The sequence below is a fragment of the Salvelinus alpinus genome, chromosome 34 (assembly GCF_045679555.1).
Source record: "Salvelinus alpinus chromosome 34, SLU_Salpinus.1, whole genome shotgun sequence".
NCBI lineage: Eukaryota > Metazoa > Chordata > Actinopteri > Salmoniformes > Salmonidae > Salvelinus > Salvelinus alpinus.
This window is the reverse complement of record NC_092119.1, coordinates 15,204,844-15,217,940: the sequence shown is the minus strand read 5'-3', so window position 1 is coordinate 15,217,940 and position 13,097 is coordinate 15,204,844. Positions and strand designations below refer to the sequence as shown.

The 13,097-nt window shown below is 46.4% G+C and overlaps 1 protein-coding gene across 2 annotated transcripts in view; it reads left to right on the top strand.

Annotated features, from left to right (window-relative positions):
* Positions 1-13,097, top strand: part of LOC139563438 (ribosomal protein S6 kinase alpha-5-like) — a 59,005-nt gene that overhangs the window by 25,079 nt on the left and 20,829 nt on the right. For both annotated transcript variants that reach the window (XR_011672562.1, XM_071382109.1), the window contains exons 4-9: positions 375-490; positions 7,494-7,595; positions 9,084-9,167; positions 9,457-9,560; positions 10,317-10,467; positions 10,785-10,946. Coding sequence is in view for 1 of the 2 variants with exons in the window: in XM_071382109.1 (XP_071238210.1) it covers positions 375-490; positions 7,494-7,595; positions 9,084-9,167; positions 9,457-9,560; positions 10,317-10,467; positions 10,785-10,946 (719 nt within the window). In the remaining variant the exon portion in view is untranslated. The remainder of the gene's footprint in view (positions 1-374; positions 491-7,493; positions 7,596-9,083; positions 9,168-9,456; positions 9,561-10,316; positions 10,468-10,784; positions 10,947-13,097) is intronic.

Below are 13,097 nucleotides of genomic sequence, written 5' to 3'. Positions count from 1 at the left end.
AAAAAATTACTTTTGTCATGCACGAAGTAGATGTCCTAACCGACTTGCCAAAACTATAGTTTGTTAACGATCACCGACGAAGGGGTTTACACTTCGGCTACTAACTTTGAATTGCCTCAATATTTTTTTATTTTGCTTAAACAACTGCAAAAACCCTTACCGAAGTCCAAAACAAACAAACATCAAAAAATGACGTCATAATATATGCACAAACTCCTCCTAACCGTTTAGGCTGGGAAGCATGTAGACGCCTTTTACAGTGAACTGGACTGACCCATTGGACTCTGGAATTATACCAGCTATGTTGAAATAAAATATCCAACCAGGCAAGACATCCAGGATTGTTCATAGCTGTTTCTTTATTATTATGACAGATTATGTGAACGGTGGGGAGCTCTTCACACACCTGGTACAGAGGGTTCGGTTCAAAGAGCAGGAGGTATCTCTGTATAGTGGAGAGATAGTCCTGGCGCTGGAGCACCTACACACGGTGAGTGTCTGTAGATGTTGTCTTCTTTCAGTTTTGTCATTCCTGAGGTACAATAGTTTTGGAGTTTTAGCCTATATGCAATTGCAGTAAATGGTGCAATTTTCTAGAAATCATTAATCATCGTGTGTAATCTCAACTGCCATACTTTAAGGGCCCGTTTCCCTGAAACAGATGTTTTATTGTTTTATTTGTTTCACCTTTATTTAACCAGGTAGGCTAGTTGAGAACAAGTTCTCATTTGCAACTGCTACCTGGCCAAGATAAAGCATAGCAATTCGACACATACAACAACACAGAGTTACACATGGAATAAACAAATAATACAGTAGAAAAATAAGTCTATATATAATGTGAGCAAATGAGGTGAGATAAGGGAGGTAAAGGAAAAAAAAGGCCATGGTGGCGAGGTAAATACAATATAGCAAGTAAAACACTGGAATGGTAGATTTGCAGTGGAAGAATGTGTAAAGTAGAAATAAATGGGGTGCAAAGGAGCAAAATAAAGAAATAAATACAGTAGGGGAAGAGGTAGTTGTTTGGGATAAATTATAGATGGGCTATGTACAGGTGCAGCAATCTGTGAGCTGCTCTGACAGCTGGTGCTTAAGGCTAGTGAGGGAGATAAGCGTTTCCAGTTTCAGAGATTTTTGCAGTTCGTTCCAGTCATTGGTAGCAGAGAACTGGAAGGAAAGACGACCAAAGGAGGAAATGGCTTTGGGGGTGACAAGTGAGATATACCTGCTGGAGCGCGTGCTACGAGTGGGTGCTGCTATGGTGACCAGTGAGCTGAGATAAGGCGGGGCTTTACCTAGCAGAGACTTGTAGATAACCTGTAGCCAGTGGGTTTGGCGACGAGTATGAAGCGAGGGCCAACCAACGAGAGCGTACAGTTCGCAATGGTGGGTAGTGTATGGGGCTTTGGTGACAAAACGGATGGCACTGTGATAGACTGCATCCAATTTGTTGAGTAGAGTGTTGGAGGCTATTTTATAGATGACATCACCAAAGTCGAGGATCGGTAGGATGGTCAGTTTTACGAGGGTATGTTTGGCAGCATGAGTGAAGGATGCTTTGTTGTGATATAGGAAGCCAATTCTAGATTTAATTTTGGATTGGAGATGCTTAATGTGAGTCTGGAAGGAGAGTTTACAATCTAACCAGACACCTAGGTATTTGTAGTTGTCCACGTATTCTAAGTCAGAGCCGTCCAGAGTAGTGATACTGGACGGGCGAGCAGGTGCGGGCAGTGATCGGTTGAATAGCATGCATTTAGTTTTACTTGCGTTTAAGAGCAGTTGGAGGCCACGGAAGGAGAGTTGTATGGCATTGAAGCTCGTCTGGAGGTTAGTTAACACAGTGTCCAAAGAGGGGCCAGATGTATACAGAATGGTGTCGTCTGCGTAGAGGTGTATCAGAGAATCACCAGCAGCAAGAGCAACATCATTGATGTATACAGAGAAGAGAGTCGGCTTGAGGATTGAACCCTGTGGCACCCCCATAGAGACTGCCAGAGGTCCGGACAACAGGACCTCCGATTTGACACACTGAACTCTATCAGAGAAGTAGTTGGTAAACCAGGCGAGGCAATCATTTGAGAAACCAAGGCTGTCGAGTCTGCCAATAAGAATGTGGTGATTGACAGAGTCGAAAGCCTTGGCCAGGTCGATGAATAAGGCTGCGCAGTAATGTCTTATCGATGGCGGTTATGATGTCGTTTAGAACCTTGAGCGTGGCTGAGGTGCACCCATGAACAGCTCTGAAACCAGATTGCATAGCGGAGAAGGTACGGTGGGATTCGAAATGGTCGGTAATCTGTTTGTTAACTTGGCTTTCGAAGACCTTAGAAAGACAGGGTAGGATAGATATAGGTCTGTAGCAGTTTGGGTCTAGAGTGTCATCCCCTTTGAAGAGGGGGATGACCGTGGCAGCTTTCTAATCTTTGGGAATTTCAGACAATACGAAAGAGAGGTTGAACAGGCTAGTAATAGGGGTTGCAACAATTTCGGCAGATCATTTTAGAAGAGAGGGTCCAGATTGTCTAGCCCGGCTGATTTGTAGGGGTCCAGATTTTGCAGCTCTTTCAGAACATCAGCTATCTGGATTTGGGTGAAGGAGAAATGGTGGGGGCTTTGGCGGGTTGCTGTGGAGGGTGCCAGGCAGTTGACCTGATTAGGGGTAGCCAGGTGGAAAGCATGGCCAGTCGTAGAGAAATGCTTATTGAAATTCTCAATTATAGTGGATTTATCGGTGGTGACCGTGTTTCCTAGCCTCAGAGCAGTGGGCAGCTGGGAGGAGGTGCTCTTATTCTCCTTGGACTTTACAGGGTCCCAGAACTTTTTGGAGTTAGTACTACAGGATGCAAATTTCTGTTTGAAAAAGCTAGCCTTAGGTTTCCTAACTGCCTGTGTATATTTGTTCCTAACTTCCCTGAAAAGTTGCATATCACGGGGGGCTATTTGATGCTAATGCAGAACGCAACAGGATGTTTTTGTGCTGGTCAAGGGCAGACAGGTCTGGAGTGAACCAAGGGCAATATTTGTTCTTAGTTCTACATTTTTTGAACGGGGTATGCTTATTTAAGATGGTGAGGAAGGCACTTTTAACGAATAGCCAGGCATCATCTACTGAAAGGATGAGGTCAATGTCATTCCAGGATACCCCGGCCAGGTCGATTAGAAAGGCCTGCTCGCATTAGTGTTTTAGGGAGCGTTTGACAGTGATGAGGGGTGGTCGTTTGGTCGCATACCCATTACTGATGCATGCAATGAGGCAGTGATCGCTGAGATCTTGATTGAAAACAGCAGAGGTGTATTTGGAGGGCGAGTTAGTTAGGATGACATCTATGAGGGTGCCCGTGTTTACGGATTTGGAGTTGTACCTGGTAGGTTCATTGATAATTTGTGTGAGATTGAGGGCATCAAGCTTAGATTGTAGGATGGCCGGGGTGTTAAGCATGTCCCAGTTTAGGTCACCTAGTAGCACGAGCTCAGAAGATAGATATTTACATTACATTTTAGTCATTTAGCAGACGCTCTTATCCAGAGCGACTTACAGTAGAGTGCATACATTTTATTACATTTTTACATACTGAGACAAGGATATCCCTACCGGCCAAACCCTCCCTAACCCGGACGACGCTATGCCAATTGTGCGTCGCCCCACGGATCTCCCGGTTGCGGCCGGCTGCGACAGAGCCTGGGCGCGAACCCAGCCCAGCCTGGGCGCGAACCCAGAGACTCTTGTGGCGCAGCTAGCACTGCGATGCAGTGCCCTAGACCACTGCGCCACCCGGGAGATATGGGGGATAGATGGGGGGCAATCAATTCACATATGGTGTCGAGGGCACAGCTGGGGGCAGAGGGAGGTCTATAGCAAGCGGCAACAGTGAGAGACTTGTTTCTGGAAAGGTGAATTTAGAAGAAGAATTTTAGAAGTAGAAGCTCGAATTGTTTGGGTACAGACTTGGATAGTAATACAGAACTCTGCAGGCTATCTTTGCAGTAGATTGCAACACCGCCCCCTTTGGCAGTTCTATCTTGGCGGAAAATGTTATTGTTAGCGATGGAGATTTCAGGGTTTTTGGTGGTTTTCCTAAGCCAGGATTCAGACACGGCTAAGACATCCGGGTTGGCAGAGTGTAGGGAGTAGGCTTCTAATGTTAACATGCATGAAACCAAGGCTTTTACGGTTACAGAAGTCAACAAATGAGAGCACCTGGGGAGTGGGAGTGGGGCTAGGCACTGCAGGACCTGGATTAACCTCTACATCACCAGAGGAACAGAGGAGAAGTAGGATAAGGGTACGGCTAAAGGCTATACGAACTGGCCGTCTAGCACATTCAGAACAGAGAGTAAAAGGAGCAGGTTTCTGGGCACGATAGCATAGATTCAAGACATAGTGTACAGACAAAGGTAAGGTAGGATTTGAGTACATTGGAGGTAAACCTAGGCATTGAGTAATTATGAGAGAGATATAGTCTCTAGAGACGTTTAAACCAGGTGATGTCATCGCATATGTAGGAGGTGGAACAACATGGTTGGTTAAGGCATATTGAGCAGTGCTAGAGGCTCTACAGTGAAATAAGACAGTAATCACTAACCAGGACAGTAATGGACGAGGCATATTGATATTAGAGAGAGGCATGCGTAGCCAAGTGAACATATGGGTCCAGTGAGTGGTTGGGCTGACTGGGGACACGGCGATTCAGACAGTTAGCAGGCCGATGCTAACAAGCTAACAGTTAGTAGGCCGGGGCTAAACAAGCTAGCAGTTAGCAGACCGGGTTAGCAAGCAAGCAGTTAGCAGGGGCTAGCAGTTAGCAGACCGGGGCAGGCAAGCTAGCAGTTACCAAACCAGGGCAGGCGAGCTAGCAGTTAGCAGACCGGGGCAGGCAAGCTAGCAGTTAGCAGACCGGGGCTAGCAAGTTAGCCTTTGGGGGACGTCGCGATGGGGTTAAGTCTGTTTTTGCCTCTCCGTGCGGTGACGTCGATAGACCAGTCGTGGAATTAGTAGGGTTCCAAGTAGCTCTAGGTAGCTAGCAGGCATAACAGGTTAGCAGAATGGGCCTTCAGCGGGCGTCGCGCCTGAGGGGCCTGTTGGAGTCCTCGGGCAGATTATGTCGGTATTCCAGTCGTAGAGGATCTGCGGGGTTCCGTGCCTCATACCGGCAATAGAAGGGGTCCGGATATTGTAGCCCAGGAGTGGGCTTCGGTGGTAGCACAGGAGCCCTGGCCGGGCTAGCTTCAGGCTAATTGGTGCTTGCTCCGGGATGGAAACGCTAGCCAGGAGTGGTCACCCGGGATTGCGGTTAGCTAGTTGCGAAGATCCAGATGAAAATGTTCAGAGTTTGCGGTAGGAATCCGGGGATATGGAGAGAAATAGGTCCATTATGCTCTGGTTTGAGTCACGTTGTTCGAACTGGCGAGAGGTTTCCATGCTAAAGGTTAGCAGATGACCGCTAGCAATGGTTTGCTAACTGATAGCTGGTAGGTAGTTAGCTGGCTAGCTTCAGTTGAGGGATTCCAGATCCGAAGTACATAGAAATACTTTAGAAAAAAGCAGATCCACGCCACATTGGGTGAGGCGGGTTGCAGGAGAGTATTTAGAAGTTGAGGTTTAGGAAAATATTTTTAAAAGATATATATATATATATATATATATAAGATATATATATATCCAGGGGGTACTGGAGGACTGGTGTTGGGGGTACTGGAGGACTGGCGTTGGGGTACCGGAGGACTGGAGATGGGGGGTACTGGAGGACTGGAGATGGGGGGTACTGGAGGACTGGCGATGGGGGGTAATTGAGGACTGGCGATGGGGGGTACCGGAGGACTGGAGATGGGGGGTACTGGAGGACTGGAGATGGGGGTACTGGAGGACTGGCGATGGGGGGTACTGGAGGACTGGCGTTGGGGGGTACTGGAGGATTGGCGTTGGGGGGTACTGGAGGACTGGCGTTGGGGGTACTGGAGGATTGGCGTTGGGGGGTACTGGAGGACTGGCGTTGGGGGGTACTGGAGGACTGGCGTTGGGGGGTACTGGAGGACTGGCGTTGGGGGGTACTGGAGGACTGGCGTTGGGGGTACTGGAGGATTGGCGTTAGGGGTACTGGAGGACTGGCGTTAGGAAACACTGGTCTACAGAGACATGGACCTAATTTAGAACTGTTGCGTGGTTCCCGTTTATAAATCAGACCTGTTGTAAAACTGTGCACGTGTGTGAACAAGCATTATAACTCCGTCTGAAAAACGCCCATCATTCACCTTTTATGGTGACAATAATACTTTGGAACTGTTGGAATTAGGCCAACACAGTATATCTGAAGGAAATATTAATGGTGAACTTTATCAAATGTCTTTGGAGGTGTTGACAGAATGTTTTCTTTTGCAGTGACATTTTACAGTTTCTGCAACACAAAAATAATTGCAAATTGTTGTGGATCTGTAAACCGATTGTTTGAATTCAATAATGTTTTGCATTTACTTTCTCCCGAACCTAAATATGCTGCACCGCCCAAGAATTCTGAAACATTGTCTACTCTGAAAAAGATTTAGACTACAGTGGTAACCTACACACTTTAATTCACCAGTTAATTTATACTGCATGTTATAAAGCGTGCTCCATTTCAGATGCTTAGAGCAAAAACCTGTAAATATAATAGCCTATCTAAAAGGCCCAATTAGAGATGGTCATTTGTTTTAAAGCTACTTCGGGAATATTAACTTATCATGGCCAGAAAAGGGGCAATGGTTATAATATATGTATTATGTCTATAAATTAAATATTGTCTAGGCTACTGGAGAAATTTGACATTACAGTATTCATACGTAGTCTACAAACGTCAATGGAAAAGGTGAACAGTCTGTTCTACCGTTAAACTGTGTATCGGATCGCATAGAGCAATATACTTGAAATACTGGTATCTTATCTGTTTACTACTGTGAAGTGAGTTCAATTAAATGAGAGGTGGGACGAATGGTAGCCTATCCTATCTTGTTGTATGCCTATAGGCTATTTTGCGAGTATAAAACCATCACAGTCAGAAAAGGTGAGGAATTTATTCTGCAATGATCATGGAAGTGAAATTAATAATCGGAAATAGATTTCTAATTATTTTAGAATGCAGAGATAGAAGAAATAGATTTTCTCACTCACATCAAACAATGGAGTCTTGTTATTATATTTAGCTACCTGTTTTTTTGTTATTGTGAATAAGTCATCATGTGTTCCCCATTTGCACAAGGCTATAAAGCTACTAGGCTACGAGGCTACAAAGCTACTAGGCTACTTTTGCTTTCTTGCAATGCAATACTTCAACCACTAGAAACGGTGTGTACGCATGGTCTAAAGTTTCCGGAAGGAAAAGCACAAAAAGTCCAGTTTTTATAAATGCCAACTTTTGCGTGAAAAAGCACATATGTTTTGGGGCATGATTATGTGCGTATGCAACTTTTTATAAATTAAGCCCCTGAAGCCTTATAATTGTCTGAATGTTTTCCAGCTGGGTATAGTCTACAGAGACCTGAAGCTGGAGAACATCCTCATGGACTCCAGCGGGCACATAGTGCTTACAGACTTTGGCCTCAGCAAAGAGTTTGATGAGGTATGTATTACAGATGTATGGGGCAAGAGGCCTACACCGCACATCCATATGATCATTATCGCACAGAGGAGTCTTGTGCTTGTGGTCTTGTACTTTAAAATGGTTAGGTTACTTGTAGTGTTATGGTGCATTCGCGCTGGTGACGCATCCCACGCAGTCAACGGAGGAGTATGTGCTGTGTGTGTTTTTAGGCCTTGTCTGATGTGCAACCTGACGCGACTACCTTCCAGGCCCCCTACCCTGCCACCCTCTAGGCCCCCTACCCTGCCACCCTCCAGGTCCCCCTACCCTGCCACCCTCCAGGCTCCCTACCCTGCCACCCTTCCAGGTCCCCCTACCCTGCCACCCTCCAGGCTCCCTACCCTGCCACCCTCCAGGCTCCCTACCCTGCCACCCTTTCAGGTCCCCCTACCCTGCCACCCTCCAGGCTCCCTACCCTGCCACCCTCCAGGCTCCCTACCCTGCCACCCTCCAGGCTCCCTACCCTGCCACCCTCCAGGTCCCCCTACCCTGCCACCCTCCAGGTTCCCCCTACCCTCCTACCCTCCAAGCATCCCACCCTCCTACCCTTCAGGCCTCCCACCCTCATACCCTCCAGGCATCCCACCCTCCAGACCTCCCACCCTCCTACCCTTCAGGCCTCCCACCCTCCTACCCTCCAGGCATCCAGACCTCCCAACCTCCTACCCTTCAGGCCTCCCACCCTCCTACCCTCCAGGCATCCAGACCTCCCAACCTCCTACCCTTCAGGCCTCCCACCCTCCTACCCTCCAGGCATCCAGGCTTCCCACCCTCCCACCCTCCAGTCCCCCTACCCTGCCACCCTCCAGGTCCCCCTACCCATTGCCTGATCGTTACGTCACGTATACTCATTGCCTGATCGTTACGTCGCGTATACACATTGCCTGATCGTTACGTCACGTATACTCATTGCCTGATCGTTACGTCACGTATACTCATTGTCTGATCGTTACGTCACATATACACATTGCCTGATCGTTACGTCACGTATACTCATTGTCTGATCGTTACGTCACATATACACATTGCCTGATCGTTACGTCACGTATACACATTCTCTGATCGTTACGTCACATATACTCATTCTCTGATCGTTACGTCACGTATACTCATTCTCTGATCGTTACGTCACGTATACGCATTGCCTGATCGTTACGTCACATATACACATTGCCTGATCGTTACGTCACATATACACATTGTCTGATCGTTACGTCGCGTATACTCATTGCCTGATCGTTATGAGAGCCATGTTCTGTGATCTATTCAGTGGCGCGTGGTAGGTTCTTCTCCACAACAATGATGTCTGTTCTACCCTGAACTGATCAAATGTGTCCTAGTCTCAAGCTTCCTTCCTGTCGATCCCAGTGTGTTTCAACATGTCAGTGATGAGAACGACAAATAAGGAGAGGGGGGAAAAAATCTAATCTTGGTTATTTCTTTTTTTTTTGTCCGTTTGTTGTCCAGTTGGAGAGGACTTACTCTGTCTGTGGCACCATTGAGTACATGGCCCCAGAGATCGCAGAGGGAGGAGAGGCTGGCCATGACATGGTAATTTATCATTTAGAACCCCCCCGAGGCCTTGTTATGTTGTACTGTACTTGACCCAAATGCACAATGGTACACAGACAGGTGTAGCTCACTAATAACTGGGTGTAGTCTGCTGCACACCTGTGAAGGCTGCCTCTGGTGTCTGGGGTGCTGTTCCAGACTGCCTACATTGCATCATTTGTACAACGCGTCTGCAATGTAGGCAGTCTGGAACGTATGTAGGCCTATATCATATTCTGTCATAATAATGATTCAACACTTTATTCATCCACATGTACCTGTGTTCCAGGCTGTAGACTGGTGGAGCCTTGGAGTATTAATGTATGAACTTATGACGGGTGGATCACCATTCACTGTCGATGGAGACCAGAACTCTCATACAGATATCGCCAAGTAAGTATTCCCCCAGATCTCCTAACATGTGGACCCCTGAAATAATTACTGCTGCATCAGCAATGGCTATTAGGGATGCTAATAAACTGAACTCGACATCCATTCGATTTCCCGATACGCTGAAAAACAAAACAATCTTTCACTTGTCTTCTTTACCAAGCGAGAAGTACCTGGTTGTGTGTGTGTGTGTGTGTGTGTGTGTGTGTGTGTGTGTGTGTGTGTGTGTGTGTGTGTGTGTGTGTGTGTGTGTGTGTGTGTGTGTGTGTGTGTGTGTGTGTGTGTGTGTGTGTGTGTGTGTGTGTGTGTGTGTGATCAGTTTGGGCTGATCAAACAAATAGACACATTTCCAAGTTCTCCCCAAAAAATGGACAATACAGTATTGTTCTAGAACTGGCCACTAACTGTATAGAACGGTAGCTGTGTTCTCGTTTTCTGTCTTTCTGGATTGTCTCAACCACTTGACAATACTGTAAGTTCTTTCATTCATTCTTTCATGTGTTTCCTCTGGAATGAAATACTCATCCTGTTGATGTACTGTATGTCAGTGAGGGGTATTTCAAATCCAATCCTGGAAGTCGCAAGTGCTGCTGGTTTTCTGCTTTACATGGTGTCCCAGGTCTAAATCAGTCCCTGATTCCAGGGGAAGAAGGAAAATCAGCAGTGGTACTGCCTTCAAAGGTCCAGATTTGAATTTGCTTGATGTATGTATTATTATAATATAAATCCTGTCCAACCCGGACTTCTGTCACCTCTCAGGAGGATCTCGAAGAAGGACCCTCCATTCCCCAAAGACATGAGCCCTCTGGCCAAAGACCTCATCCAGCGCCTCCTCATCAAAGACCCAAAGAAGAGACTGGGCTCTGGGCCTGACGGAGCTGACAACGTTAAGAAACATCCATTCTACCAGGTAAGAGAGAGGAGGGGCAGCTCCTTAACATGGTACCAGCGCCATTTCCTTAGCCTGATCTCAGATCTGTTTGTGCTGCATAGCCAACTCCTATGGACATTGTCATTGCTAAGGACCATATGAGTTACAGCACAAACAGATCTGGGACAGAGCTAGTATCTCCTCTAACACATTGAGTACATCTTGTCCATATATATTGTAGGTCTATTGGTACATACCATACAGTATATTTGCCTTTGTTGATAAAATGGTGCTTGAAGGAGAAATGGTTTCTGATTTTATAGCGTTCTGTTGGGTTTCATCTTCTCTCCTTTTAGAAGATAAACTGGGAGGACCTGGCAGCTAAGCGGTTGCTCGCCCCGTTCAAGCCGGTGATCAGGGATGAGCTGGATGTCAGCAACTTTGCGGAGGAGTTCACCGAAATGGACCCCACCTACTCCCCTGCAGCGATGCCTCAGAACTGTGACCGCGTCTTTCAGGTGGGACAGAAGTGTCCTCAATAGCTCGTTTAAGGTCAATACCAGCCTGTCTGTGTGCACATTGGTATTCAAATTGACTAAAGGGCTTTTCATTCAAAGCATAATTATAGCCATACGCAGTTTGGATAGGCCTAACAGATGTGAATGACTATTTATGATATAGCTTTGAACCATAATGTGGCTTTCAGACCCTATTCATAAAGCGTTTCACACTGAGCATGACTGCTGATCTAGGATCAGTTTTTCTTTTTGGATCATAATTATAGGACAGAGGGACCGGATCGTAGATCTGCACTCCTACACTTAGACGCTTTATGAATACAGCTGTATGCCAGCTTATGGTCGCGTGTCTGATTGATGTAGTCTATTGCGTGAAATCTCAGCTGTGATTGCCATGCCTTCTGGCTCCTCGAGCCTGGCTGATCAATAGGCCCATTAAAAGGGGCTTCTCTCTTTTTCTCTGCTGGAATAAAAGGTTATGGTTCCAGAGAATCACCATGTCTGCCTCAATTACGCCTTAAACCTCTGATTGCCAACTTTATCTTGGCTTGTCTTGTTTTATTTCCCCACTTTCACATATACTGGAATTTGTAGGCTTCTTTTTCTCTGCTGGAATAAAAGGTTATGGTTCCAGAGAATCACCATGTCTGCCTCAATTACGCCTTAAACCTCTGATTGCCAACTTTATCTTGGCTTGTCTTGTTTTATTTCCCCACTTTCACATATACTGGAATTTGTAGGCTAGTCTTTATAATTTACAGCCAGGCCTTAGCGTTAGATAGAGATAGTTGCTGAGAACACAACGTTTAACTCTGGGGTCTGCTCTCCCACTCGCCTCACAAAACAAAATTAAATTGCATTATAAACTGGGTGGTTCGAGCCCTAAATGCTGATTGGCTGACAGATGTGGTATATTAATTATAGCCCCGACAAGATGTAATTTCACAGCAGAGCAATCAGATATTGAAGCCTGGCAATTTGGGCATTCTCATGCTTCCATCCCCATTCATCCATCCATCAATCCTTCCGTCCATACATGGTTCTTAGTGTGTGTGTGTGTGTGTGTGTGTGTGTGTGTGTGTGTGTGTGTGTGTGTGTGTGTGTGTGTGTGTGTGTGTGTGTGTGTGTGTGTGTGTGTGTGTGTGTGTGTGTGTGTGCGTGCGCACGCATATAAGCGTGTAAACCCTGGGCCCTGCACAGCTGGAGCCAGGCAGCACATCCCAATCCCATCATAGATGACAGTTCTAACAATGAGCACAGATGGACAACCAATGAATGGCAGCCATTGTCACGCTCACTCCAGTTTTTACAGTATTGACAGGTTATAATTAGTTCTTGACTGAGCTGTAATGGGATGGCCTGGTTATACAAAAAACGAAGTCTCTGGTAGGCACTATACTGTGAAGGGTATACCGGTCTCTGGTAGGCACTATACTGTGAAGGGTATTCCAGTCTCTGGTAGGCACTATACTGTGAACGGTATACCAGTCTCTGGTAGGCACTATACTGTGAACGGTATACCAGTCTCTGGTAGGCACTATACTGTGAAGGGTATACCAGTTTCTGGTAGGCACTATACTGTGAAGGGTATACCAGTCTCTGGTAGGCACTATACTGTGAAGGGTATACCAGTCTCTGGTAGACACTATACTGTGAAGGGTATACCAGTCTCTGGTAGACACTATACTGTGAAGGGTATACCAGTCTCTGGTAGACACTATACTGTGAAGGGTATACCAGTCTCTGGTAGGCACTATACTGTGAACGGTATACCAGTCTCTGGTAGGCACTATACTGTAAAGGGTATACTAGTTTCTGGTAGGCACTATACTGTGAAGGGTATACCAGTCTCTGGTAGACACTATACTGTGAAGGGTATACCAGTCTCTGGTAGACACTATACTGTGAAGGGTATACCAGTCTCTGGTAGGCACTATACTGTGAAGGGTATACCAGTCTCTGTCCTGTGCTTCAAATGACAGTTGTGCATATTAAACCTTGTCTTCTTCCTATGTATGCGTCAACTCGTTCAAGGCCCCCTCCTGCTTCATCTCTCTCTGTGTCTCCTGGTTACAGGGCTACTCGTTCATAGACCCCTCCTGCTTCATCTCTCTCTGTGTCTCCTGGTTACAGGGCTACTCGTTCATGGAC